General features: G+C 48.7%; 2 protein-coding genes across 3 annotated transcripts; one reads left to right on the plus strand and one right to left on the minus strand.

The window, feature by feature from the left end:
* Nucleotides 1–94: 94 nt before the first annotated feature.
* On the minus strand, nucleotides 95–18,184 carry LOC111152842 (DEAH-box helicase 38). Of its 2 annotated transcripts, none has more exons than XM_022511515.1 (27): nucleotides 17,997–18,184; nucleotides 15,629–15,968; nucleotides 15,095–15,282; nucleotides 14,280–14,384; nucleotides 13,601–13,748; nucleotides 13,326–13,444; nucleotides 13,088–13,164; nucleotides 12,490–12,645; nucleotides 11,826–11,987; nucleotides 11,529–11,636; nucleotides 11,046–11,158; nucleotides 9,417–9,554; nucleotides 8,834–9,020; nucleotides 8,513–8,698; nucleotides 8,013–8,153; nucleotides 7,720–7,830; nucleotides 7,514–7,630; nucleotides 7,225–7,332; nucleotides 6,714–6,826; nucleotides 5,797–6,005; nucleotides 5,553–5,707; nucleotides 4,968–5,123; nucleotides 4,734–4,868; nucleotides 4,415–4,540; nucleotides 3,802–3,897; nucleotides 2,002–2,123; nucleotides 95–573 (listed from the first exon to the last, which is right to left on the minus strand). In XM_022511515.1, the coding sequence occupies exons 2-27, from the start codon at nucleotides 15,949–15,951 to the stop codon at nucleotides 489–491; spliced, it is 3,684 nt and encodes a 1,227-aa protein (XP_022367223.1). In that variant the 5' UTR covers nucleotides 15,952–15,968; nucleotides 17,997–18,184; the 3' UTR covers nucleotides 95–488. The 2 variants fall into 2 exon arrangements, with proteins under 2 accessions (XP_022367223.1, XP_022367224.1); XM_022511516.1 differs by having other exon boundaries at nucleotides 14,280–14,381; nucleotides 17,997–18,183.
* A 133-nt stretch (nucleotides 18,185–18,317) lies between these two features.
* LOC111152914 (thioredoxin like 4B) lies at nucleotides 18,318–26,888 on the plus strand. Its single transcript, XM_022511652.1, has 4 exons — nucleotides 18,318–18,650; nucleotides 21,729–21,896; nucleotides 23,200–23,351; nucleotides 25,301–26,888. The coding sequence occupies exons 2-4, from the start codon at nucleotides 21,765–21,767 to the stop codon at nucleotides 25,464–25,466; spliced, it is 450 nt and encodes a 149-aa protein (XP_022367360.1). The 5' UTR covers nucleotides 18,318–18,650; nucleotides 21,729–21,764; the 3' UTR covers nucleotides 25,467–26,888.
* The last annotated feature ends 1,067 nt before the right edge of the window (nucleotides 26,889–27,955 follow it).

Raw genomic sequence — 27,955 nt, forward strand, 5'->3', positions numbered from 1 at the left:
CAAGGAAAGTCAAGTCCGAGTCCTGCCCATCTTCTTACCTATTATGTGATTTAGGGCAGTGAGGGAAAAAGGAACAGTCTGAAATGCAATAACATTTTACAAACAATAAATTTATTTCCAAATCCTGAATTATAACCAAATTACAATTCCCTCTAGCTCTATTTTGCTGCTTTACACAGAATTTAAAAAACCATAGTCACAGCCACGTCATTTATACACCAAACATCCCGGGAATGGTTTATTTGGATACAATGGGTCCGGCCCCCTCTCACGGCCCTGGCCGCTCTCTGCTGCTCTGCACCCAGGCCTGCACTGAGGAACTCCTCCTCCCCGTTGCAGAGCTGGCCCCTGCCACAGCCTCCCCCAGGGGCCATGACGTACAGATGAAAGCGCGCAGATGAAGGGGTTTGGTGGCGGGCCCCAGGTGCTCTAGCCATGGGGCTCAGGACTCCATACATGGCTGCATCCTCTGCAGACAAAGCCTCAGCTCAGAGCCCAAAGCGGGCTGGTGTGCGGCGAGGGGTCATGGGTTCGCCTTGCTCCTTCCGACCTGGAGTGTAGATCTTTGTAGACCTGGAGACACAGAAGGAGGGGGAGGAATCACGCTGCTGCTCACTCCAACCAGGATGCCCAGGAGGATGAGAAGCCCAAGGCCTTACTGTTTCTAAGTGGTGTGTAAGCAGGCTTTGGGACTGAAAGGTCTTCTCCTCCAGCACATTTCCACCCCCGCTGCCTTTCTCATTTGTAATGGGGAACAGAATAAAATATCACCTCATTCTGATATCCACCAAGGACTGTTGGGAGGTAGCTCTTTTAATAATTCCTTTCATACCTCCTAGGTGAGCTGTGGAAGCAGCCTTCCAGTCACCTCACCAGGCTGCCACTCCATCTGTCTAATAAAGAATCTAACTGGCCTTTGTCCCCAGGTTCTGGCAAGCGAGAATTCTACCAATTCTACCAATGAACCACCCATGCATCTGTCCCCGGGTCCTGGGAGGTCATCTCTAAACCCGTGGGATTGAATGTTACTGTTACTCCCAGTGGGCCCTCAGACCACATAATAATTTCTCCTAACAAGATGATTCAGGGCTGTAATGTGACCTTGTGGTATCAGCCCAGCCTCTGTGGAAAGGAGGCGGCTGGGGAGTGAGTCAACCACATGGATGTTTACTCAACCATTCACGCCCATGAATGACCCCAATAAAATGCTTGACACTGAAGCTCTGGACATGGCAGCTTCCCTGGCCAGCAGTGCTTCTGTGCTTACTATCACACCCCAGCATGCCAGGAGGGTTGTGGGGCCCTGAGGACAATGGAAGCTTCACATGCGGGACTGTCACAGACCTCATTCTCTGCGTCCCTCCATTGGGCTGGTTCTGATTTGTATCCTTTGGCTATAATAAAACTGTAATCATAAACACAGTACCTTCCTGAATTCTATGAGTTATTTTAGAAAATTATCGAACGTGGGAGAGTCCTCGGGGACCCCCAAATTTGTAGCAAATTGGTCAGAAGTAAGAGTGACCTTTGGCAACCCCCCAACTTGCAGCTGGGGTCTGAAGTGAAGGCAGTCTTGCGGAGAACTGTGCCCTTCACCTGTGAAGTCTGAGCCAACTCCGGGCCAGCAGAGACACAGAAACCAAGGCTCCAAGGCTCCAAGGCTCCAAGGCTCCCAGGCTCCCAGGCTCCCCTCCCGTCCCCACCGTGATTTCCAAGTCCTCGCTTGTCAGTGAAGCTGGAACTTCTCCAGCCAACCACAGGCCATAGAACAACATGACAGGGACCAGGAGTTGCAGACATATCACCACCGGAGACAGTGTGTCTGGAACTCCTCCCATGCCTCCATGAGGGACCAGTCAACTTCTGTCACCATTCAGCCCTACACTCAACTTGTCTTAGATCGCAACCCTGCGTCGGGACCTGCTCGGTCTCTCAGGCTGGTCCCCAGAGCCTCCCACAGACGGGCTCCATCCCAGCCAGGGTTCCGAGGCCGAAGCTCACCGGACACTGCCCAGGGGGCTGCGCTTCTCCTGCTCTTGCCGCCGGGCTCGCAGCTGCTCCTCTGCCAGGGCCATCTCCTCCTCCATGGCAGAGGCCTCCTCTTTGGCCCGTCGGCGGTTCTCCTAGAAAAGTGAGAGATGGACCGGGGACCGGCAGGTGAAGAGGCCTCATCCACACTCTGCCACAAGCCAGGTGCTGTGTCCGCTGGGTCAGCTTCCAGAGCTGGGGCCATATGGCTCTGTGCCCCAACACTAAGGCTGCCTTGTCTTTTGAGGCTGAAGCCTATTCTCCTCACTGAGTCAAGCCAGACACTGCACAATTCAGTCCGAACCCTGTCATGCCTCAGCACTCCACTCAATTCAGTAAGTACTTTCACTCTCTTACCAAGTGCACAGTGATGCCAGGAGGTACAGGAAACTAGGGAGACATGACCCCAACTGGGAAAAATACGCATAAGGAAGAAGTGCGCCAGCCCAACGCAGACAGTACTGACAAGAGTAGAAGCAGGAGCCCTGCCACCTTCCATAGCCCTGAATCCCAGCTCTAGGCAGTCGCTGTCCATGGACAGTAAGACCACGGGGAGACAGAGCAGCAGCTAGAGAACTTCTGCTAGCGGGATTGGGGAGAACCACTGATCAAGCTTAGCATCCTCAAAAGTGGGACCACCAGACCTGACGTGCTTCCTGACAAGATCTAGAAGGACGTTCACACCACCACATGCATTTACGCATCTTTGCCCAAAACAGATAAACCTGAATTCTATCATGCCTTGAGATTAATTTCTGGTTTATAAAATTAACATGGAATAGAGGCACCACAAGTTAAACACCATCATGAGAAAGCAACTAACCAAATACAGAACATGGAACATTCTAGAAGTGACCTGGTTTCTCCAATAAATCAATGCCATTATAAAGAATGGGGGCAGAGCATGCTCTAGAATAAAAGACTTAACACATGTAACAACTAATTGTCGTGTTCAGATCCTAATCCAAGCAGATCAATCATAAAAAGTTATCTTTGGGATGAAAGGAGAAATATGAATAGAAACTGGAAACTTAGATAACATTAAGGATTAATTCTGTTAAACGGTAATGGCACAAAAGTTACATTTTAAAAACAAAGTGACATTTTAAAAACAAGTTTTAAACAAGATGCTTACTCAAGTTTATGTTGGTGAAATAATGTGTCTGAAATGCACTTTAAAATTTTTCCAGGAAAAAGAATGAGTGTGCGGAGGAGGGTAGGAATAAGCCAAACAAGACTGACCAATGTTGATCATTATGGCAAGCAGGTGATGAATTTATGATGGCTTCCTATACTGTTTTTTATGCTTTTATGAATATCTGGACTTTCTAATAATAAGTTGTGTTTTTTTTTTAAAGGCCTGGGTAGCCCCGTTGGTTAAGCATCGAACTCTCGATTTCAGCTCAGGTCATGGTCTCAGTGTCACGGAATCGAGTCCAGCATTGGGCTCCGAGCTCAAGGCAGAGTCTGCCTGAGATTCTCTCCCTGTCCCTACTCCCTCAGAATAAGTAAATAAAATCATAAAAAGGAAAAAATAAAAAATAAAAAGCTCAGCCAAGCAAGCAACTGGAGCAGATGGAGCAAATCTAACAGACCAATCTGGCTTGATCCCAGCTTATTATATTGTTTGATTTTTATTATTATAGTGTTTGAGAAAGACGTAAGGAAGGCAGGAGTCAGAGGATGACATGTCTTCAATACCAGCCTAAGCAAAAAAATGGGTCCCACCCATGGAGGCAAACAAAACCTCCATGGAACCCGCAGGGCCCTTACCTGCCGAGACTTTCCCGCCTGTTTCACACTGTAGAACATGGGGCCCAGCTCCGCCAGCCACTCTCCATCCACGGCAGTCACACACTGCATGTACTCCTGCAAGCGGAAGGATCACAGAATGGTTGCCACAGAAGGGCCAATACTTTGGGTTGTGCTTTCCACAACTGTTCCACAATTAGGGCCTATGTGGGAAGGGACTACCCCCAGCCCTCTGAGGCTGAAAAAGGCAGACATAAGCCCTAGACACCAGAATTTTAATCCTTTCTCCCATGGAAATGTCTCCATGCTTGAAAACATGCCCTCTGTATCCAAGAGAAAAGGCCTAGACCCTCGGAAAGCCCTTCTCATGACACCAAGAGGGGTTGCTTAACCCAGGCAGGAAGCAGGAAACAATCCACTGGCGCAGCTGAGGCGACTGTCACCTAAAGATTAATTCTACATAAGTCTCCCCCAAACCCAACTGAAAACCAGTCTCTCAACTCCCCTCAAAGCAACTCATGTGGCCTCAAGTCTCCCAAGCTCAAAGCACATACTGGAAGGCAAGGAAGGGTTACAGAGGCCTGGCCCAGCCAGGTAAGCCTACGTCACGCAAGCTGTGTCAGAAAAGACTCACCTTGGTGGTCATGACCAGCTCGTGATATACTATGTAGTCTGGGGTATAGCCCATTCCAAAGAGAGAGCTGGTGGGGTGCAGGTGGCAGGGCATCCCTGTCCGGATATTCACATACTCCCCAATTCCCTAGGGAAGAGACAGAACAGGTAACCACAGCAAGAAATCACACCTCATGTGGGCAGCCACTGCATCCCTTGTCTTGACACAGGGCCTTGGTGGGGAAAGCCCAGATCTGCAGGACTGGACAATGAGAAAAAACTTTGCTCTGCAACAATTACCATGCCAGAGAGGGGCCACAACCAGACTTCCCCTGGCTCACCTTGAGCTTAGCCGCCTGGTGGAAATAGGCTGCACAGATACACTTCCTGACGATGTCCCAGTCAGTGCCACACGAGGCCAGGCTCATCCGCTGCTGCACCATGATGTCCTTGAGCTGAGCCCGTACCTCCCGGACCTAGAGCAGGACACAGAGCAGAGAAGGAGCGAGCCCTCCCCTCTTGCTCCCTACCACCCCTCACCCCAACATCCTGCTCATCTGGGCTACTGCCCCTACCTTCCGCATGGCCTTGGCATGGATAAAATGATCGTTACACCAGATGGTGGAGTAATTATTATTCTTCCACTGCAGGTAGACATTCAGGTAGGTCAAATGATCACTCTCGGGGACAGCAAACTTCTCCCGGATCTGATCGCTCTCCTCCTCTCGGCCCTAGAAAGGAAAAAGGACCGTTACTCTGAGCACAGGCAGTCCAGGCCCTCTGAGAAGACCCTGCGCCTGCCCGCATACACAACTTCAAACACGTCGATATGTGACCCTGACAACATGGAAAATAACATACCTTATAACAAAATATTTAGTCTAAAACACGAGGGCCGAGACACAACGACACTGGAAGCTAAAAAACGCTCTTGCCAATTCCCAAATCACTCTCTGAGAACCCCTCGTGTAGCCCAGGCTTTCCCTCACCCCAAACTGCTTACCAGAAGACAGCAAGATTATTCTTTGAAAGTTCTGACTCCTGTCCCTCCATCCCATGTTAATAATACAAGAAGAAACCAGTTCCCTCTAGTCCTTCCTCAAGCCCCATGACTTGCGCTGCGGCCGCTGGGGTAGAAGCACGGGACACCACGTCCCCACCTTGGGCCTGTAGAAGATGGCCGGCACGGAGAGCATGGACACGATGAGCAGGATCTCCGAGCTGCAGCCCATGTCACAGGACACAATCAGCATCTTGGACAGCGCCGGGTCCAGGGGGAACTCCACCATGAGCCGACCCGTCGAGGTCAGACCACCTGGGAGAGGGGCAAATCCGGACATTGAGGGGACGCAGTGAGGTCAAGAGAGAACCCTATCTCTCTCCCAGCCGCCGGGGCCCGCGCACCGGTGTTGTCCAGGGCCCCGAGGATCCAGAGCTGATACATGGAGTTGAGCATGTTGTCCTCAGGCGGCGGGTCCATGAAGTGGAACTGCAGCAGGTCCTGCACACCGAGGGACTTGAGCAGCAGCACCACGTTGGCCAGGTTGGTCCTCTGGATCTCAGGCACCGTGGTGGTCAGCAGCTCGTTCTTGTAGGCGCTCTGGGTGTAGAGCCTGCCGGGGAGGAGAACAGGCCCTGCTGAGTCTCCAACAGGCCCAATGCCTGCGCGGGCATCCCCCCCGGAGGGTGAGCCGTGCTGCTCAACTCTCCCCAGTGCCCATGCCCCGGAAAGGCTGGAAGAGCTGCAAGCCACGGGGATGGAGGCCAACTTCCCCTCTCATCCCGAATTTCCACCCATTCAAAATTCAGTCCCGCCAGCTCACGTTTCTGCTGGAGTCTCCTACACGTGTTTTATTTCTGGAACCAATGAGCCTACACATGTGTTTTATGTCTGGAACCCATGAGCCTGGGACTAGAATCATGGCTTGCTTTTGTTTTCTTTACAGTTTTCTGTACTTTCTGGACTTCTGTAGTGAGTATTTCTAAAAATTAGAAGCAATGAAAAAGAAAACTCCTGCAGAACCCCATAAATCTGTTCGTATCTACCCTTGAAGGGAAGTGCCCTGGGCTCCACTGCCACTCGGGGCTGCCTGGAACCCAAAGCCGCTCACACCTCACAAGTGCCTGGGAAGGCTGCTGCTTCCGCTCGGCAGGGGATGATGAGAAGACCAACAGGTGGCAGTCCTGCCACCAGTGCCCAGCCTCAGGGATCCTGGGGCCGGCATCCCTGTGCGGGATCACAGTCCAGCACCCACTGCCCCAGCTCCACACTCCGCAATCCCAGTACTGCCCCAGAAAGCAGGCTAGCACAGGGCTCCTACCTGAAACACTGACCTGGGCCCGTCCGGCCAGCGCGCCCCGACCTCTGGTTGGCATTGGCCTGGCTGATGGGGTAGATCTGTAGAGCATCCATGCCAATCCTGGGGTTGAAGACCTTGGGAGGGGAGACAGTAAAGGGCTGATCAAGGAGAGAGCAAGGGCAAAGGAGAGGCAGCTCTGAGACAAAGACAGCCCAGTCTGCTACAATCACAGACCATGGTGTTTGAGCAATGCCGGCGGCCATCTTTTGAAGCCAGGAAACTTAAGAAATCTCCCCCACAAAGACCAGCTCTGTAATCTCCACTGAGTTACTAAATCATCTACTTCGTGGTGTTATCACTAGGATTCAATCGGTCAAGTGCATGGCAAAATCAGCACTCAAATGTTAGCCTCTCAAATAGTACCAGCGCTTCTGAGTCCATCCTGCCTCTATGGGCCGAGGACCCAGGGCCCGCCCTCCCCCAACTGAGTTACGGTAACGTTCCAGGGCCCCAGGGCCCGTGTCATCCTTACCTTTAATTTGCAATAACCAGAGTCAATAACAAACATGATGCCATCGACAGTCAAAGACGTCTCAGCAATGTTGGTGGCAACGATACACTTCCGAACTCCATCTGGAGCCTAGAGCCGGGCAGGATGTACAGGAGGACAGGCTGTAAGCCCGCAGGTAGGAAAGACTACAGGGGAAAGAACACCCCCACCCCTGCCAGAAAAGTAACACCCTCTCTCTCTCGGCCGTCCTGGGGAGAATCCAGGGAGACCCAAAGGTGGGGACCCAGGACAGACTTTCTTGCTATTGCACCTTCTGGAAGATTTTAGCCTGGAGGTCGGACGGTAGCTGGGAGTAGATGGGCAGCACAGCCAAGGCAGGTGCATTTTCCAGTTCCTCCAGATGTTCCACAATCTGGTCTGAGGTCACCTGACGGCAGAGGGAGGAGCCATGAGACACCAGAGCCCCTCACAGGCAGGGCACTACCCGTTCATCACAGTCATGACCAAGGCACACACCTCAATGTCCTCTTGGCCAGGCATGAAGATAAGGATGTCCCCAGGGGCCCCTGACAGGTGCACCTGTAAGGACTGCTTCACTGCGGCCTCCACATAGTCCTCCTGCGGGGTCTGCAACACCAGCCAGGGGCACAGTCAGAGGCAGTTACCAAGGGAAATGCAGGCTGGCACCCCTCTGGGAACCGGTGGCCAGTCACTGGTGCGGGGCCAGAGAGTGGGGTATGTTCAGGGCTATAGACGGGGCTGGGTTCTCATCAGAGATCAGGACTGGTTCAAAAAGGAAACCTCAGTACCTTGCTGAAGAGAATGTCAACAGGGAAAGTACGGCCAGGGATGTGGAAGATGGGAACATTCCCAAAAAAGGCAGCAAATTTCTCTGCATCCATAGTGGCTGACGTGACGATGAGCTTCAGGTCTGAGCGCCGAGCCACCACCTAAGAGAAAAGGTCAGTGTGAGGCTTCCCCAGAGATTCAAAACCCTCGGCGCCCAACACTACCCCCAAATGAAACAGAGGCCGAAGCTAACGGACTGGCACATTAGACTCTTAAGAAGCCTGAAGCCTGAAGCCAGGAAGCCAGAGCCAAGAGAGCCACGAGTACTCAGCTGAGCAAGAACAGAGCGAACTACAACACCAGGCCTGAGCCCGGCAACCTGGAGGCCTCGGGGGACACTCTGGCCTATCAGAGACCCCTCAGCCTCCCAGGCGAGAGCCCAGGCCCACCTGGGTCACTACCAACAGCGCGCTGCTCAAAGCCCCAAGGGCGCAGACGGAGTGTACCCCAAAGCCCTCACCTCCCGGAGCAGCCCAAAGAGCACATCAGTGTTGAGGGAGCGCTCGTGGGCCTCGTCCATGATGATGGCACTGTAGTGATCCAGGTCCGCTTCCCGGAGCGACTCCCGGAGCAGGATCCCGTCCGTCATGTATTTGATCAAGGTGTTTTCTGACGTGCAGTCTTCGAAGCGGATCGCGTAACCCACCTGAAGGTCAGAGAGAAAGGGCTCAAAAGCCCTGGGCCCCAGGTCACGGCTGGCACACCCTGTGCTGGGTCCAGGCCTTAGCAGATCAGCTCAACCAGGTGGAAGCCACACGGCTCAGCCCTCACGCCCACTCACCTCCTCACCAAGGCTTCCCCCCATTTCTTCACTGACTCTCTTGGCCACAGACATGGCAGCCACACGGCGAGGCTGGGTGCACCCGATCATCCCGTAGTCTGTGTAACCGTCTTCATGCAAGTACTGCGTCAGCTGAGTGGTCTTACCACTCCCTGTCTCTCCAACCACGATCACGATGCTGTTATCTCTACAAGGGAGAGAAGATGAAGGGCAAGTCGTGCTGAGTGGAAGGCCACCGGGGAGCCTCTGAGAAGATGGGGCCACCTCCTATGCCCACATCACTATCCAAGGAGCATGCCCGCTTGGAAAGGTGGATTTCCCTGGAATAACAGCCCAGAACCGAGACGCCTCCTAGAAAGTCTAGAAGACTGTGGGGGGGGTTAAACAAGTGAACTGTAACAAAGCAATGCTGTCTTGCCTGCTTTGGCCAAAGAAGCCAAGAGCACCCGTATCAGGTAAGAAGAAATTCTTCGTGTTCTCCATCAGATGCAATGCCCCAAATCAGAAGAGCTACTGAGTAAATTCAAGGGACAAAGGGGAACCCGACTCAACAGTGGCCGTCCCAGGCCCGGGAAGGAATCACCTGATGATAGTCAGAAGTTCCTGCTGCACAGCAAAGATGGGCAGATACTGTCGCTGCTCCAGAATGGACTTCTTCTTGGCAAACTCGCTGCTGGCTTCGCTCTTTTTCTTCATGTGATCTGCAAACTTCTGCTCTGTCCTGAGAACACAAAGGAGCCCCATCACCCGGCACAATTTCCCACGCTGTTCTTCCTGACTGGGCAGGCACCCCAGAACGAGAACTACCTCAACAAGACATAAGAAGGCTCTGAGACACCCGCGCAGCCAGGCAACCTGAAACACTGCTCCTGTCCTCTGCCTCAGGGACTGGCACTGCTGCCTGAGAAGCCACAACATACACGACACCCTCAGGTACAGGGCTCAGTAGGACATGCAGGAGCTCAGATTAGCAAACGGGCCAAATCTCAGCCCTAAAGAGCTTGCCCTCCAGCTCGGGATCTCGTACAGAACACCAGGGGCGGTTTTGGCACGATGCGCAAAGGGCTGAAAGGAGGACACGAGGCCACAGTGTCTGGACCCGGCTCAGACCTCTTCTCTCTCCTCTGGGCAGGACAGCACAGTCTGAGCAGCTTCATTTTCAAAGAATTGTGAGAACAAACACACCCACTGAGTCCTGACCAACAGCTTTCATTGAAAGCACGCAAGTATCTCACACATGCACACAGGCCTAGACTCAAAAGTACTTTGTGAGTCTCCCCAGACTGCACAGCAAAGAGAGAGCGGTTCAGTGTTGCCGAAGTCCGTGCCTCTGCCACTCGCCCTCCCCCGAGAGAATGGACCCCTGGCAGGCCCACCCCATGGGTATTTCTAACTTCACCATCACTCCTGGTCAGCTAACAGTCAACGCCTACGGGACTACATGAACTACAGGCTAACAAGGGCTGATCGGTCGTACCGACTTCTCACTTGGGTCATTTCTCATAGGGGTACAGAGGACTATTCACTCGGATGCCGCTTCGGCAAGACCTTAGAATGTTCAGAGAACAAGACTCACCAGGGACATTTGAGTCCAGTCACCTACCCAAGGTGGGAACCCCAATAAGCAGCTCTTTACCATCTGTTTAAAAATCTCTATGAACGGGGATGTCTCTCTCTGACAAGACAATCCTTTCAATGTTCAAACCACTATTAAAATTCCTCTTTCCATTAAACTGAAATCTAAGGGGGCAAACCCCACCCTCCCATACTGAACATCTGAAACACAGTGAAGCAGAGTAGCTAAGATACTGGGCTCCAAGTCCCACTGTCCAGGGATCATCATCAAACCACCATTTATCAGCCGGGTGACCTCAAACCAGTTAACCTCCCTGGAGCTCATCTGCTGCACACAGGACACGGGAAGGACAGCACCTACCCCATGGGACTGGCATGAGACCTCTGGGCGTGAGTATGTGTGAGGTGTTCAAGGCCGGCAGGCAGGGGTGGTGCCTATAGCAGTAGCAGTGGAGGCAAGAGGAAGACTATCTAGGAAAACCCGCAGATGGTAGAAGAGAAAGACCAGGAGGAAGGGACCAGAAGGGACCACAAGACCCGAAGTGACATGATTTTCCTATGCAGAAAACACAAATTCTATCCATTCCCCAGCAAGTGTCTTCGTTGGATACAGCCTGTTGCTGACCAGGACTCCTACCTATAGTCCACTTTACCGTCTTCTGTCAGAGCTTTATCTGGCTCTTCCTCTTTTTTGACACCCATGATGTCTCCTAGCTTGGTTCCAGCCAGCTCCCAGTGTTTGTGTTGAGCCTGAAAAAAATACCAAACATCATGTAACACGATTTCGGTCGATGGAAAATTAATCCCACTTGACAAGACGCCGCACCCAGCAAGTGGTGAATCCCCAGAAGGCGGCAGTGGTACTGAGCCCGCTTCCCCATTTCAGCCTCAAGCTCCCCGAGCATCAGGCCCTGCGGTTGTCTTCACTAAGGCCGTGGCGGAAGAACACAGCGCCCTCCTCCAACGGCTTGCTCTTGCTCTGGGAGGGGCATCGTACTTCCAATAAGACCCCTACCTGGGAGAGCTAATACGATTTTTCTAAAAAGAGAAAAGACCAAAAGAAAACAAAAAAACCCACACCCACAAGAGACAGCCCAATCCCCAATGACAAGAAACCAACCTTTTTCCGTTCCTTCTGTTCCCTGTGCTTCCGCACTGTCTGACTGCCTTTTCGAGCAATGATGGCCAAGTCGGAAGTGGCATCCTTGACTGGAATCACCGGCTCTGGCTGCAAAAGGTTGAGGAAAAAGAGAAATTCCCCACTAATGGTTAACTCAACAGGAAGGTCCACTGCATAGCAGCCCCGGGAAATGGAACAGACTGCTACCCAATCGGGCAAGGGGCCTTTTTTCTCCTCTCTTCTTTTTTCACTTCAGTTCTACCTGAGCTGGCTTCTCTCGGGCCCCGGGAGCCTCACCTGCTTGGTGAAGACGATGCGCCCATCAAGAAAGGGAGGAACCAGGTTGTGCACCATCAAATGCACTTTGGCCGCACTGTCCTCCTCGAAGTCCTCGTCCACCTCCAGCCGATGGACCACCCCGCTGGTGAGCATGCGGTTGGTCTCCCAGCGCTCGTTATCCTGTGACAACACAACAGGAGGCCACGCTCACACTGCAACCAACAGGCATCCTGAAAGGTCACTGGCAAGTCCACTCATCAAGTCCTGACAGAAGGGCCAGGGGTTGCCAGAGAGATGTCCCGGGCCTCTGTACCCTGCAGCTCCTTAGAAAGCAGAGTTGCTGATCCCAAATCACCAGCAGTATTCTTTCTAAGCAGCGGCCCTTTATGTCTAAGTCAGAGCCTCTATGCAGACGGACACACGGCGAGCGTCCCCAGCCCCAGTCGGAGACACCAAGAACACAGAGCCAGAACCCACCCTATCAGTTCCCATCCACGGCAGCCCTCGAGGAAGGACTGCAGAAGAAGGAAGTTAGCAGCTAGAAGTTATCTGAAGCCCCCCCCTCCTCTGCCTCCAGAGGTACAGCGGCACCAGGTACATCAGTGACTGGGAGGTGAGCCGTGCCACCACGGCGTGCCCCCGGCTCCAGCGGAGTCGGCTCCGACTACCGCGGGCTGCCCACCTCATTGATCTGCCTCCGCTGAGCCGAAATGCGCTTCTGCTTCTGTTTATGCAGGTGCTGCTCCCGCCTTCTCACGTAATCCTCGGAGGAGTAGGCCAGGGGGTTGTGGAACTCGTCGTATCCCTCATCCATCATGTACCAATCCCGGTCCGCTTGCTACAACACAGGGGACAAGGCAATGAGAACAAGGGACAGATGGAGTGTACGTGATGACAAGGCCAGAGAAGAGATGTCTGGGAAAAAGTCACTGGTGGGATGACGGGGCGAGGCAAAGGCCGCCCTACTAGGAGATGAGCCATCTAGAGGAGAACTCCGGGTGTGGACTCGTGACGGCACTTCCTGCATTTACCACATGGTGGCACCAGCACTCAACTAAAAACTCGGGTCGGCCCTGCGTCTGGTGAAGGAGCTGGTGCAGGAGCCTGTGTCTCCGTGAACCGATTCCAGGGCCTCAGGACTGAATAGGGCTCAGCTCCCGAGCATGCCCCGTGTTAAGCTCCCTCACCAAAGTCCAGTTCCACTGGACTTCACTCACGGCCCACTCCCTACGCAGGGCCATTAGCCCTCGTGCAGTCCCTCAAAGATGTCAAGTTTTTACCCTCTGGTCATCCTCCCACTGCTGCCGTTCCTCTTCTGTGTCGAACGAAATTCCCTCTTCACCATCCTCACGTCTCCCTGAAGGAGGACACGTAGCAGGTCAGTCCCAGGGACCCCAGTTTATCCCCAGCGGATGCCTACAGCCCTGCAGAGCCACACTGCTCCCGAGTCCAGCTATGCTCGACCTCACTGGGACGAGTCATCCTGCTTTCCTGCCTCCTCCTCCCTCCCCGCCTTACCTCGGCCCCTGGACAGACGGGGCGTGGAGCCCAGGTGTCTTCTGTCATCGGCCCACTCGTTGTATTTGTAGGATGGGGTCGGCAGAGGTGTGTCGTCTGAATACCTGCTCCGCACGGACCTGGGCAGCAGTAGAAGCAGCAACACTGAGCAGTCACTAGGCTGAGCGTGTTCCCCAGTGGCCATCTGCTTTCCCAACCCAGGCCCCTTTGCCCTCCTCACGTCCACCCTTTGCCACCCACCCAGAGAAACTGGGCTGCTCTGCCCAGAACATCACCTATCCCGATCACGACTAGACTGTCGATGGCTCCGCTCAGAATCCCGGTAAGAAGGTGCTGGAGACGGGGATTCCCACTGCGAGCGCCTTGAGAAGCCATAGCCACTGTCCTCTTCCTCCCAGGCAGACCTTGAAGGAGTAGCTGCGTCTGAGGCCACAAAGAACACAACCACAGGAAACATCCAACTTAGGTTCTAGAGCTATTAGCCAAAAGTCAATTCCCCAAATTTCTTTCTTCTGCTATGCGTAAACTTTATATCTATTTGTAACAGGTAAGATGGTTTGGACAGTTTTTAAATATACCTGGATTTTAATGGTCCAGTTTTCACGGGTTTATAACATTTTTCTCTTTTTTAAAGTATGTTTATTTGAAAGAACAGCCAATTTCTCTCAGCAAACATACTCCTCATGGATATAAATAATTATTTTTAATAAATCCTCTTCTCCAGCTCCCTATTCTTTCCTGCCATTCAGCCAACTGGCCTATCAGCTTAAAGGACCAGATCCGTCTCGCCAGGTCCAGGGCGTCCCCTGACTCAGAACCAAGTATTCCTAGAGGTTCATAGTGAAATCAGCAATTCTGACTCTGCCCACAGCAAATCAACTGAGGACAGGAGTCACTCGCCTCGCCTTCTATACACTCGACCCCTCACAAGTCACAAGCGATGGCTCAGTCTACCTTTTGGTCGGTGTCTCGGGCTCTCCGGTTCATTTCTTCTGCTGCGCTCTGACCCTCCATCTCGCTCGGATCTGCTGCTGTGTCTGCTTCTATCCCGCTCATCTGCTGAGAGCCACACACAGAGCTTAGGATATATGTGTCCCATCCTAATTTCCACCCGTCTTCACCCTAGAGAAAGGACAGGCCTTCCCACTCACTCACAGGTGCAACCTGCACTGTTCTAATGCGATCCATGGGCTCCTGAAACTCACATATCCCCATTCTCTCAAGGGGAAAAAATAGTTACTGGCTAGAAAGTTTCAAACTCACAGTAACAGTTATTTTCCTGCAAGAATTCAAAAAACAATAGTTACAAGTCTACAGTGAATAGCTGTTTAATAGTTACAAGTGTATAAGCTGTAAAACTTAAAACAACACTAAGCAAAGCCAGCGTTGGATTTTATGTCTAGCTTTGCTCCACAGCACTGTCCTTTCTCTGTCACCAGCACTGTAGTAAATTCTGGCTTCTTGTACATATTACCTGTCATCACCTGTATCACCAACTATAATAAAATGAGGAGCACACACTCAAGCAAAGCAGCTTTGTTGCAAGTAATAGTTCTTAAGCCGCCTGCTATTCCTAACCCTGACACAATCAAAACCAACAGGGCTCCCTAATTATTGGGCATTAGAAAAACTCCTGCAACAGGAAAGAGGCTGACATGTTAATTCAAATGTTTAACCGGGCTGCTCTGCCCAGAGTATCACCTATCCCAATCACGACTGGACTATTGATGGCTCTGCTCAGAACTATATGAATGATGCCGACCAGTTACCTCTGTCTCTCTTGCGGTCACAGTCTCGATCCCGTGATCTCTCTTTCTTCCGATCCTTTTCTTCTTTGGACGAGGCATAGACACCATGCTCCCGCCGCTCCCGCTCTCTCTGCCGACTGCGTTCCCAAAACTCTTCACTCACACCACCAGGATGGGATGGAGTCTCTACCCGAGCAGACCGATAATGTCTGAAACAGGGAGGGCAACCGGTAAAAGGCCCTTCCATGGGAGAAAAACCTTGCCCCCAGACCCCTGGCTGGCTGACCTGTCCTTTTCCACTTTATCTCCCTGCAGGCTTACTTATGGCAACCACCCAAAGCACTTCTAACCTCCATCCTCTCTTCTTTAGTCGCCTTTGAATGTTCCCCACAAATCTGAAGAAAACACCAATTCCTGTCTACCTTCCATACTACAGAATCATAATAAAATCATGAAGATCTACACATCCAATTAGAAAACAGACATAAACATGAGATGCTATTTCCTGGCCTCCATTCTCGTTCCCTTTGGGTCAACCCAACCTACAGCTTTTACCTGTCTTTTCGGCTGTGTCGGCCAGCTTGGTCACTGCCCTCCTCCTCAGCATCCCTCTGGTCATCCTTGCTCTCCTCCCAGTCCTTGTAGGAAGAGATTCTGGACTTCTTCTTGTCCTCCCCATCATCCTTCTCCTCTCGCTCCCTTCGTTTCAGGGAAGCTAACAAGTCCAGTCCCAGCAATGAAGGGCGGGGGGCGGGGGCCTTGAAAACATGCTGCTCACTGGCTGCACTTTTGGTCTTACAAATAAGACCGCCAACCTGAGAGTCCATATCAGTTCCTTCCAATCGATGAATTGAGGCATCCTCGCTGGTATCCTCCATGACAGGCTCTGGGATGTCTGTGGAAGAAAGACAACCCATTTTGTACTGGATGTAAGAGAAGGTTCAACTCTGCTATAACCCAGGATAACTGAAGTTAGAAGTATATTCAGGGGATTAACCTCCCCATCAAGACCAGGCTTTGTTTAGCTATCTCTTGCCAAGACCTTTCCATTAAGTCACTGACAATCTCAAAAGATCCTCTGACTCCCACCCCAACACACATCAGAAACACACACACACTTGCACACCCACCAAACACCAGGATCCAAGGGGTATCATTCAGGCAAGAACAGACCTTACTAAGGGACACTTGCCAGAACATAATAGCATCTAGAAAGGGACTATAGGGGAAACACCACTAGATTTTAAGTCCGAATCCTCAGCTAGAATGCAAATTTTGACATTTTCTACTTGTATGATTGTAAGCAGATAACTTAATATTTGGTTAGCCATAATTTCTGTATCTGTAAAACAGAAATACTTTTTGCTTTATCTAATCCATGGAGTTACTGTGAGAATTAAATACTAGAGTGTATGTGAAAGCTCTCTGTAAATATACAGCATTACATAAATGTGTTATATTATTTTATTTACTGTGCTCCCATATACCAGCTGGGGCTCAAAATTTTCCACCTGAGTTGTTCTACCTCTCCCTCCCTTTAAACTACAGACACAGTAGAGTAGGCACATTGGTGTATAAAGCTGCCATCCATGTGATCCATACACTAATGGCTTTTTTGGCACCAGTTGTGTTGTGTAGAAAAGAATTACCTCACAGCAGTTGAAATCTGTTTAATAACAATCCACCTTCTCCAAAAATATTGATGAGAAACACTAGGTTATGAAACGGTATTCATGGAAAGTATTAAGGTGACTGTAAGATTTTCTGGCACTCAACTTGTAACAAATTCCTCTTTACCTCCCATTACGCACCATCCATTTATAAACATACACTGATTCCTGCGTGCTTGGGTAATTCCCCTTTCAACAAGTCAGTGAAGCAAAGTAACTGTCAAGGTGTAGGGTACCACCGGAATCCAGAATGTTTTGCCCAGCAATAATTAACACGCATGGCTCTATAGAGAAATAAAGCCAAACAGACTGAACACATAACATGGACATACACAGAAGAGGTGTATTTTGAAAAATGCCATCAGGCACAAGAGAAAAGGGAAAGCTGCATATTGGTGACATCTGTGTGCATGAGAGGATATCTAAATAGGAAGGTAAATACATACATGTTTTGTCAGCAGTAGTCTGAACTAGAAAATACACTCCTATAATGGGAAAAAAGGGAACCTCGTCTGTCTTGCTGTTGCTGTCCCAGTGCCTAGCAAAATAAATGTTTGCTGAATAAATGGATGAATGAATTTAAACAGAGTAATGGAGAACGGGAAACCAAACATTTCTAGAGACAGCAAAGGTACATACCAACAGCCCAGGACAAGGCATCTGACAAGACTTAATTAGCTGCTGAGAACAAATAAGGAGTTAAGGGGCTGGATTCTGGAGAATGATTAATGACAGAGAAGCCACACAGGATACAAAAAAACAATTTCGAAAAACTAGATTTACTCATTCAACAATTTTTCATTGACTTCCTTCTGTGAGCCAGTTGCTGTTCTGGGCAATAGGAATAGAAGAGAGAACGAACAGACAAAAATCCTCGCCCTCTAGCCCAGGAGATCACCTAATAAAGATATAACTATGACAGAGAAAAGGAAGACACAGGATCCCTACTCGTGCTCGGACTCGGCCTGGGAGGGGGCTAAAGCAGAAGCCTGAGGAAGGGTGCAGGGTGACCCCTGGACAGCATCCCTGCACCTCCATGAGGCCGCGCCAAGCAGCAGGATCTGACCAGATCAACGAGAAAGGATGGGGCAGGGCTGACCGGCGCAGCATCCCTAAGGTGAGAAAGGCAAGTTGGGTGACAGGGACGAGACTTTGCAAACCCGGGCAGGAACCTGAGCGAAGGACCGATATCCGCTGCCAGGAGCTGCCATGATTAGGGAAGGGCAGGTCAGGAAGGAAGAAGGGACACTCACCTCACCAAGCTCGACTCTCGGGACCTTCTGTCCCAGATTCTGGGGCGCCGGCACCACCACCCCTCACTCAGAAGGCCTTACAGATCCAGACACCGATCTTGAACGCGGCCATTATTGTCCCATAATACCTTGCGCGATCCCTTCTATCCGTCCAAAGATACCATCGAGTGCAGCCCGGAAAACGCCTGCTCTTTCCTCCAAGTGTGAGACAGAAAGCGACCGAGCACTCAAGGCTAGAGTGTCCTCCTCTGGGACTTTGAACAGAGACACTGCCGAGTCTCGTTGCGACCAATCACAATTAGTTTGAGAGGCGAGAGGAGAAGGAGGGTGAGGGAAGGAGGTCGGTCATGTTTAGTAAGGGCGGAAGTGACTCTACAGCTTCCGGCCGAAGCCGGGCAAAGTGGGCGAGACTAGAATAACCACTTCCGCTTGTTGGACTTTTGGGAGCGACAGCAAGTTTACCTACTGCGCCTGTGCGTTTTTTTTTTTCCGTTTCCGTTTTCTCGAGCGGTACGCGGAGAGTTGCTAAGCAGTAGTGGCTGGGTTGCTGTGGGTTAACGCTGGCAGAGAAGGTGTCGCCGGCGTCCCAGTTTGTTTGAAGACGGTTGTGGACAGTCCTGAAGTGGAAGAGAGGGAGGTGATTGTACAAATAAAGTAAGTATCGTTTTTCGTAGCAGTTATGGGCCAGGAGTAGCCTAGCCACAGGTTTCGTTAAATATATGTATATTTATGTCGAATATTTTGGAAAAAGAAAGACGCTCTCTCCGATGAAAATAAAATCCACCTGTCCACTCGCAGGCATAACCACTGATGGTGTTTGGGGAAATTTATTTCCAGTTGTTTTTCTATGCAGATGTATACATTTGTATTACAATTAGGTTTTGTACAGCAGTGGAATCACACTTCGTATACTGTTTTATAACTTCTTTACCATGAGAACTTTTCGGTATCTGACATTTTCATTTGTATCACAATATTCAGTGGTCGTGTAATAGTATGTTGCAGGACTGTACTATCGTTTATTTTTCCAGCCCCTTTATTTTAGGCCATCTAGGGTGTTTCCAGTTTTTCATCACTAAGATTATGAGAATATTTTTTTCTGCATAAATTTTTGTGAACGTGTCGAATTAAGTTTCCGAGATGGAAGTGTTCCTCAGATTGTTTTCTTCCTAGAAAAGTTTTGCTCCTCTGGATTACAGCGGGCACCATGAAATGTGTGTCTGTTCACGCTCTTGCATTATTGTTTCGCTTTACCAACTTAGTGGCTTTGTCAAATAATCTTCTAATTTGCTTTTGTTTACTATTAAAGCTTAACTTTTCAAATATTTTTGTGCATTTGTGCTTCTTTTAGTGAAGTTTCTGTTGGTATTCTTTGCTATGAACATATTCTTAGGTGTGGCATCAGTTTTCCTCTCTTCCTTCCAACATTTATACGGTCCCCTCACCCCGCTGAACAGCTTTGCCTTCCCCTCACTTCCTTCTCTTTGTCAGTATCATAGTGGGGGTGCTATTTGAATTCTTGTGGAATAGGTCCATCCTTTCTTTGACTTTCCCCTTCGTAAGTAATTTGTTCTGCTACTGACATTTGATGAGGTCCCTTCTGGCAATCAACTTGCCTGTTTAAAGAATGACTTATTATGGGAATAATTTCATTTCCTATATGAATTTTATTAGTTAATATCTTAAAATGTGACTTGTCTCTCTCTCTCTCTCTCTCTCTCACACACACACACGCACACACATGCACACACACATAAAGAAATCCTCCCTTTTCATAGCATTAACCTACTTTGGGACCAGATTGAAAATGTCAGGTTCTCAATGGAGTTTCTTATGGATGGACTCAAAAATAAAGTTCCTTTCTTAACCATAAAAATAGGTACTGATTATAGCAGAGGGAACACTGCACTAGAAATTTGGTGACTTGGATTCTAGTCCTTGTTTTAGCTAGAATCAAAACTGTAAGTAAACAAGTCTATAAAATGAGGGAATTGGATTGGATCCCTTCTATCTCGGTGTTTTATGACTTGTTCCTTTTTTGTGTGGGGTTGTCCCACACACCCTTCTTTTTTTTTTTTTTTTTTAAAGATTATTTATTTATTTGACAGAGAGATCACAAGTAGGCAGAGAGGCAGGCAGAGAGAGAGAGAGGGAAGCAGGCTCCCTGCTGATGAGAGAGCCCGATGCGGGACTCGATCCCAGGACCCTGAGATTATGACCTGAGCCGAAGGCAGTGGCTTAACCCACTGAGCCACCCAGGCGCCCCCCACACACCCTTCTTAATTGATTTGTTTGCCATGTGGTGAGGTACGTCTAGTAAGGCATGCACCAAGAATCTTGAAGCCAGGACTTACGATAAGACTCCCATCAATAAAAGACTTAAAAAGTATGGTGCATGCATAGTGGGGCGCCTGGGTGGCTCAGTTAAGCGTCTGCCTTCGGCTCAGGTCATCTTCCCAGGATCCTGGGATTGAGCCTCTTTTTTTTTTTTTTTTTTTAATTTATTTGACAGACAGAAATCACAAGTAGGCAGAGAGGCAGGCAGAGAGAGAGGAGGAAGCAGTCTCCCCGCTGAGCAGAGAGTCCAATGCGGGGCTCGATCCCAGGACCCTGGGATCATGACCTGAGCCGAAGGCAGAGGCTTTAACCCACTGAGCCACCCAGGTGCCCCGGGATTGAGCCTCTTGTCAGGCTCCCTGCTCAGCAGGGGAGTCTACTTCTACCTCTTCCTCTGCCCCATCCCTGTGCTCATGCTCTCGCTCTCTCTCAACTAAATAAATAAAATGTTTAAAAATTTTTTCTAAATGTATGGTCCATGCACGAAATAGTATGTTGTTGTAACAACATGTGTAGAGATATAGAAAGGTCTTCCCATGTTAGGTGAAACACTCCAGAGTGCAGAAAAGTGGGTAAAGTATGTGTGCTGGACATCTGTCATTTGCCACTCCAGCTGCACTCTTCCTCTTTCTCTAAACTGGGATCGGGAGACTGGGCTGCCTTCTTCATCTCCACTGCCATCTGGTTCCAGTTTGAGTCAGCCAGTGGGCACATTAGCAGGAGATCAGAGGGAGGGAGAAGAGTGGCTGCATCCCTTCACTGCAGGCTGACCTCCTATACAAGGACCTTCTGCACCCCATGATCCCCACCACACACTTCTCCCTCCCGTGGCCCCTTCAGGCCTAGGGGTAGGAACAGCACCCTGCACTACCAGCCGAAGTACAGCACTGTACTCTGTTATTTTCCTATACACTGCCTTCATGAAAACCTCTTTAAATGACCAAATTTGAGAATGCCATCTTTTTCCTGCTGGCACGCTGGCAGATAGAATAGGCTATTCTTGAGGTAAAAGAGGGAAAAAACAGAGGAATGCATATTTGTATTTTCCTGTAAATGCATAACAAAACTGGAAGATACATGAGAACCTAATGAAAGTAGCTATGTGGTGTGTGGGGAAAGATAGGCTAGTAGGAATGGGGCCAGTCAAGGGCAGACAGCGGGAGGGAGATTTTTCACAGCGTACATTTCTACATTGTTTCTTTTTAAGCTGATGGACTTGCCACCAGTTTGTGCGTTTGGTGTTTTCCTTTTACTTTTTTGATACTGTGTTGTATGAAACCATTTTTTCCTCTGGGAATAAAATATACATATAACCTACTCCAAAAATAAAGTTTTTTTTAAAAAATTAGGACATGTGCACTTAATCGGTCTTTAAATATTGCAACTGTATTTCAGGACTGACAGTGAAGATTACTATTAGGATTTCTCAACATGAGCTTCCTATTGCCCAAGCTAACGAGCAAAAAAGAAGTAGACCAAGCAATACAAAGTACCGCAGAGAAGGTGTTGGTCCTCAGGTTTGGGAGAGACGAGGATCCTGTCTGTCTGCAGCTAGATGATATAGTAAGTGAATTTTTTAAATAAATGGCTTTTATTAAAAATCTATGTATTCTCACTTCAATATCTATAAAGTACATGGAAGGGAGCAGCCAGGCCCAGGGACACAACTTTTCACTTGTTGGCACGCTTTCACTGGCCTGAGCTGAGCCCACAAAGCTCTAACTATGCTGAGTCTGTCCTAGATGTCCTTCTGCAACACCAGCCATCCAAGTTCAGTTTCACCAACAAGGCAGTGGAGAACCAGAAACACTATTAACAAGCACCTGTGAACATTATTTTACTCGGTCCCCACAACAGTGGGAAAATTACTGCTCCCCTGGTGGGGGGTAAGTGCTCCACCTGAAGAGCTGGGGTTTGAACTTCGTTCTCTCTGCCTGCAGATAAGCTTTCCTAGTGTGTTGCCTCCAGTGTGTGTCTGATGATCTCTTGTTTCATAACACATCTACATACTCTGATGAGGAGAGAGGGGGTTATGAGACAGAATAGGTTTATTCCTGTCTGTGTTTATTATGGAGAGAGACTTACCGCAGAACTGAGATCTCTTCCCAGCATCTCTGTTGCTGCCACCCACAGTGTGAATCCCGTATAAGGATATTTAGTATTGTGATTAAAAATGAGTGTGTTAACATGGGTGTGTTAACAAAAATAATGTGTTAACATGAGGGGGAAAGGGGCCAGAGGATTATACCCTCAGCTGTAGAGGGGACAGAATATCACTGAGCCAGGCTGCCCGAGTTCAAGTCCCAGCTGTACTGCTTACTAGCTATGGGACTAGAGGCAGGTTACCTCAGTTTCTTCATCTAAGAAATGGAGACTATAAAAACCTCATAGGAATGTTGCACGGATTAAGTGAGTTAACAAGTGTAAAGCACTTCGGACACTTAGCACATAATAACAGCCATGCAAGTCTTCACTATTTTATTACAATTATCATTCATGGGGGGATTGGAAGGGAAGAGATTTGAGGGAATTTCAATGTACAGTACATAGTTCTGAGTTGTTTTTGTTTAAGTGAACGTGGATTTTATAAATTCACCAAAAGTTTATAAAAACTTTTTACAACCAAAAACAGATTTTTTCTTAAAAAAAAGGGGGGGATGAGTTCATTTTACCCAGGGCCCTCTCACAAGTCTACCAAAGGTAACTCAGACTGAATGATAAGGTTATACTGTGTCTGCTGTGGAACTCAGGAGAGATTCTCGCCTCAGGAATTTCGTTCAAACAGAATATTCGAGTAAGAAGTTTTCACAGAAGAAACCTTAATTGCCTCTCGTATTATGACGTATATGTCTCTCTCTCTTTGCAGCTTTCTAAAACTTCTTCTGACCTGAGTAAAATGGCTGCTATTTATCTGGTAGATGTGGACCAAACTCCCGTTTACACGCACTATTTTGACATCAGTTATATTCCATCTACTGTGTTTTTCTTCAATGGGCAACATATGAAAGTGGATTATGGGTAAGTCTGATTGACTTGCAGTTACTATAGTGGTGGGAGTTGCTTTTACCCAAGTAGTTGCCGTAACTCACCTGCCTGCCTGAGCTGCTGCTGTTTCCTCAGCTGGGCCACTCATTTGCTATGTGAAGCGCGGGTGCAAAAAAGAGTGTTTCCAGTGTGACTGGCAGATTTTAACCTCTTGCTGAAGCATGAAAGAATTGTACGATTTGGGAAGCACTAACCATCCTTCAGTGTAGAAAATGCAGAACAGCTTTTTTAAAAGTTTCCCAGGAATTTCATTTAAAACAAAATAAGCCGTTGTATTTAAACATCTGAGACTGGTTGGCTACATTTGGAAAGAAATGTTCCAGCAGACTAAGACATGCTTCTCTGCCCAACTGTCCCGTCTTCTGCCACTCAAAAGGTTTCGAAAACATTCTTCAACCAATTCTGTCAAGAATAAGCACTATGAAATCTTTAACACCTTCCACTGCATCCAGTCAGTGTCCTAATACTTAGCATGTATTTTCAGCCCGTCTGTGGTTGTTATCATTTCCTGCTGTGGGTGAGGTGTTTGCTTTTCTAGATCTATGTTCCTGTTTTGCCATTCTCTCTCTGAGCGTATGTTAAATATTACTTGTTTTAAGTATTTTAAAGCTGTTTATTCTCCTAGGATACAGTTAAGTATTATTTTGGTGCAGTCTTTTTCAAGGGTGATTTATGACACTATTTCCCATCTTAAAAGTCTGTAAAATTTGGGGCCAGACTCTTGATTTCAGCCCAGTTGATGGTCTCGGCATCATGGGATCGAGCCCTGTGTCAGGCGGGGAGCCCAGAGTCTGCCTGAGACCCTTTCCCTCCCTGCCCCCAACTCATGCACTTTCTCCCAAAAAAAAAGAATAAAAAAACCAGCAATTGTATTTCCAGGAATTTCTCTGAAGGAAAAATAATCATGAAAGTGGGCAAAATTGGCTGTGTGGATATTCATCCCACTATTATTTAGAAAACAAAATACATAGAAAGAACGTAGATGTCGGGGCGCCTGGGTGGCTCAGTGGATCAAAGCCTCTGCCTTCAGCTCGGGTTGTGATCCCAGGGTGCTGGGATCGAGCCCCACATCGGGCTCTCTGCTCGCCAGGGAGCCTGCTTCTCCATCTCTCTCTCTGCCTGCCTCTCTGCCTACTTGTGATCTCTGTCTGTCAAATAAATAAATAAAAATCTTTATAAAAATAAAAAAAGAACATAAATGTCCACAGAGGGACACTGGATATTAGTTTCATATAATGTTGTGGATGTAAGTTTAATGACTTTGAAAGAAATAGGTTATATGTTAGTTGGGAAAGCACATTACAAGATAGTTTGCATGATATAATTGCCATGATTTTGAAAAAGAAATGCATCTGTGCACACGCGCGCGCACACACACACATTGGAAGGATGTACTGAAATGCAGCCTCTGGCCTCACTAGTAATTTTTTTTTTTTTTTCTAAAAAATTTCTACAATTAACAACATACTTGAAGTTTGAACTAGTAAAAATAAATAAATAAATAAATAAAGATTTCATACTCACCATTCAAAAGTAGCCATGAGGGGAACTCCAAGACGATGACCAGTTAATGGGCTTTCCATGGTGAAGCTGACAGCAGCAGCCACAAACTATGCCCAGGCCAGCGTCCAGGGAGTTCTACTGGAGAAGGAGCTAAGAAGTGATTAAAAGAGATTTTGAAGCGGAGGCTCTTCACGTGATAGGGCTCACATGCCACCCCAGTGGCTGATGGCACTGGTTTTAGTCCTGTATCACATGGGCCCCGTAACTGCAAACAGGAATCAATGTCAGGCTTCATGTCTTAAGTGTCCCCGATGAGAAGAAAGTAACAGAGCAACGATTCATTTTGTTTATCCTGAAGGTCTGCCACGAGTAATTGCCAGAAGTTCTGAGCGAGCTTGTTTTTCTCCCGTGCTCTCTAGGTCTCCAGATCACACTAAGTTTGTGGGAAGTTTCAAAACCAAGCAGGACTTCATAGATTTGATTGAAGTAATTTATCGAGGAGCAATGAGGGGGAAACTTATTGTCCAAAGTCCTATTGATCCCAAGAATATTCCCAAATACGACCTTCTCTATCAAGACATTTAGCACATTCACTACTCAAAGTTGAAGACAAAGGCACATGTTGAAGCAGTACCTGAATCCGGCTATGCTGTCTTCCTGGAGTCCTTCAGAAAGGTGCTCAGCATCCCAGCGGAGAAGAGGTCTGACTCAGACAGAAAATCCCCCGCCCCCAAATAGAAGGCCATGCTGGTCCCGTGATGAGCAGCGATGCTGAAGTGTCTACTCGCTGCAAACCTCTGAGCGGTCAAGACAACCGTGGTCCGTTTTCCCAGCGTGATTTTTTAAGTTTATATTGTACTTCTCTTTATTCCTTAAGATAATATAGAATCCTTTTCAACATTACCTACTAGTGTTTAATTACGTTTATGGGATACACAAGGAAAACAGAAAATCTGTTTGCACAGGAAGAGAAATACTTCTTTTGTACCCTAAGTGTACACACACAGGCTCCCCCTCGCCCATTACTCCACTCAGGTATTTACTGCGTGACTGCGTGCTCTCCCATCTCCAGTCCCCGTTATCCCTGTTTCTCTTGGATAAGTGATTCTCTGCTGATAGTGGGCAAATTTGTTTTATTTTGGAAACCTTCTAGCTTAGACTTTTAAAATAGGATCCTGGTTTGCTCATTTTACTAGTTTTTATGTTACAAAATTGCCCAAGAAATGAGACCTTGAACCTTTACCATCCAGCACCCAGTTTGAGCTAAGCAAAAAAATGAACTACCTGTAGTTAGTAGGAGCAGGTTTCTCCCAGAAGCCAGAGTTCTGCCTCTCTCTGGGGCAGAGAATTTCACTCCAAGGACTCAAGACTGGAAAGAGATGCCAGAGTTGTTAGAAGAAATAACATCTTTATGGTATTTGCCCCTTTTAATAACTTGATGAAGAATTCTTGCTCTTCTGGCATCCCCAGCATGACCTTCCCTAACCACTTGGGCAAGTCACTGCTTCTCTCAAAACCTCATAGAGCCTCTGGATCCTGACTTTCTAGAACAAGAGAAGAGGTGCAGAGCCGGAGGGCCAGGGACCAGGCAGGATCAGCCAGTTGCGGGCCTCCTGGCCAGCAGAAGCCTGGTTCTGTGCGGGCCAGCACTGTCGCTGCAAGTACGTTCCCCCTTCATCAGCTGCTACCCTTCCAAGCCTCGTCTGCAGGAAGAGGTGGCCAATGACAGGGCACAGAAGGAAGGCTGCTGGGGGCTTTGGTGTCCTTCGCTGATGAAAGGAGGGAGCCGCCGCCACCTCTGTGTTCTCCCCCTCTCCCTGCGCTGGTTTTCCTGATCCGTGGGACTGCAGCAGCCATCCTAGGACCATGAGGACCAGCATGAAAAGTGAATGTGCGGAGAACAATAAAACTCTGGGTCCCTATTGAGGTTTTGAGCCTGTGAGTAAATACTAGACCTACCTCCCTCCAGACCCCTGTGAAAGAATAAAACGTCTTCATTGCCTCTCACTGTTCGTTGGACTTTCTTTCAGAGCCTAAGTCACACAGTATTTGACGTGGAGTAAGTGCACAGATACCAGCAAAAACACACAATTTGCAGGGCGCCTGGGTGGCTCGGTGGGTTAAAGCCTCTGCCTTCAGCTCAGGTCATGATCTCAGGGTCCTGGGATCGAGCCCTGCATCGGGCTCTCTGCTCAGCAGGGAGCCTGCTTCTTCCTCTCTCTCTGCCTGTCTTTCTGCCTACTTGTGATCTCTGTCTGTCAAATAAATAAATAAATCTTTAAAAAAAAAGAACTCACAATTTGCAATGTAAAATTACCCTGTCTCCTCTCCTCCCGAGGTGTTCAGGGAATGTTTCTCTGAAGTCCCAATTTGTGTCCTTGTTCCTACCTTAGTTGCTTTCCATTCTGCAAGTACCGATTGAGTTCATACTGAGTGCCCTGCCCTGTGCCCGATGCTCCCTAAATACAAACGACTCCTGCTTCGCAGAGGAGACGAGGCTTGCCCCTCCCGGAGGGAAGGAGGTGCTTGTGTGGAAGAGGGGGAGCATTTCAGGAGAGGGCGCCAGGAGCAAGAAGACCCGATGCTGGAGACAGCAGAGCATGTTCAGAGAGCTGCACGGAATTCAGAGTCCCTGAAACTCAGGGGCTAGCCCAGGAGGGCAGGAGGTACTGCTGGGGAGGAAGCCAGTGAAGACAAGTGAATGGAGAAAATGCCAAAGGCTTCCTCCTGAACAGTGGCCAGAAGCCACTTAATGCAACCAAATAATTCTTTAAAAAAAAGATTTTTTTTTTTTTTTTTTTTTCAAGAAAAGTTAGTGCTAAAGATAGTACCAGAAGGAAAAGGCATAACTGTGAGAGGCATTCTGTTCATGTGTGTGCAGTGTGTTTCCGCTTCTGGCTCTTCTCTCTTTCACAGGTTTTGGAATAGAGGTGTAAGATCTCCACTGGTCCACTAGCTCTAAGGGGTTGAAAAATACTGAGGGATGTCCGGATGTGCGTGTGAGGACAGCTTTGCAGGGCAGGGTGGGCCCTGGTGTGAGAACAAGGACCTCGGGGCATTTTACACCAGTGAGA

The sequence above is a fragment of the Enhydra lutris genome, unplaced genomic scaffold, assembly GCF_002288905.1.
Source record: "Enhydra lutris kenyoni isolate GAN:26980312 unplaced genomic scaffold, ASM228890v2 scaffoldscaffold30, whole genome shotgun sequence".
Taxonomy (NCBI): Eukaryota; Metazoa; Chordata; class Mammalia; order Carnivora; family Mustelidae; genus Enhydra; species Enhydra lutris.

What these genes read in the sequence shown, in the direction of transcription:
- LOC111152842 (XM_022511515.1), bottom strand. Translation starts at nt 15,951, where the DNA reads ATGGAGGATACCAGCGAGGATGCCTCAATTCATCGATTGGAAGGAACT. An exon ending in ACCAGGCGGCTAAGCTCAAG is followed by an intron (nt 4,541 to 4,733) that starts GTGAGCCAGGGG and finishes TCTCTTCCCTAG; the next exon opens with GGAATTGGGGAGTATGTGAA. An exon ending in AGGCGGGAAAGTCTCGGCAG is followed by an intron (nt 2,124 to 3,801) that starts GTAAGGGCCCTG and finishes TCACTTTTCTAG; the next exon opens with GAGAACCGCCGACGGGCCAA.
- LOC111152914 (XM_022511652.1), top strand. Translation starts at nt 21,765, where the DNA reads ATGAGCTTCCTATTGCCCAAGCTAACGAGCAAAAAAGAAGTAGACCAA. An exon ending in GTCTGCAGCTAGATGATATA is followed by an intron (nt 21,897 to 23,199) that starts GTAAGTGAATTT and finishes CTCTCTTTGCAG; the next exon opens with CTTTCTAAAACTTCTTCTGA. An exon ending in CATATGAAAGTGGATTATGG is followed by an intron (nt 23,352 to 25,300) that starts GTAAGTCTGATT and finishes CGTGCTCTCTAG; the next exon opens with GTCTCCAGATCACACTAAGT.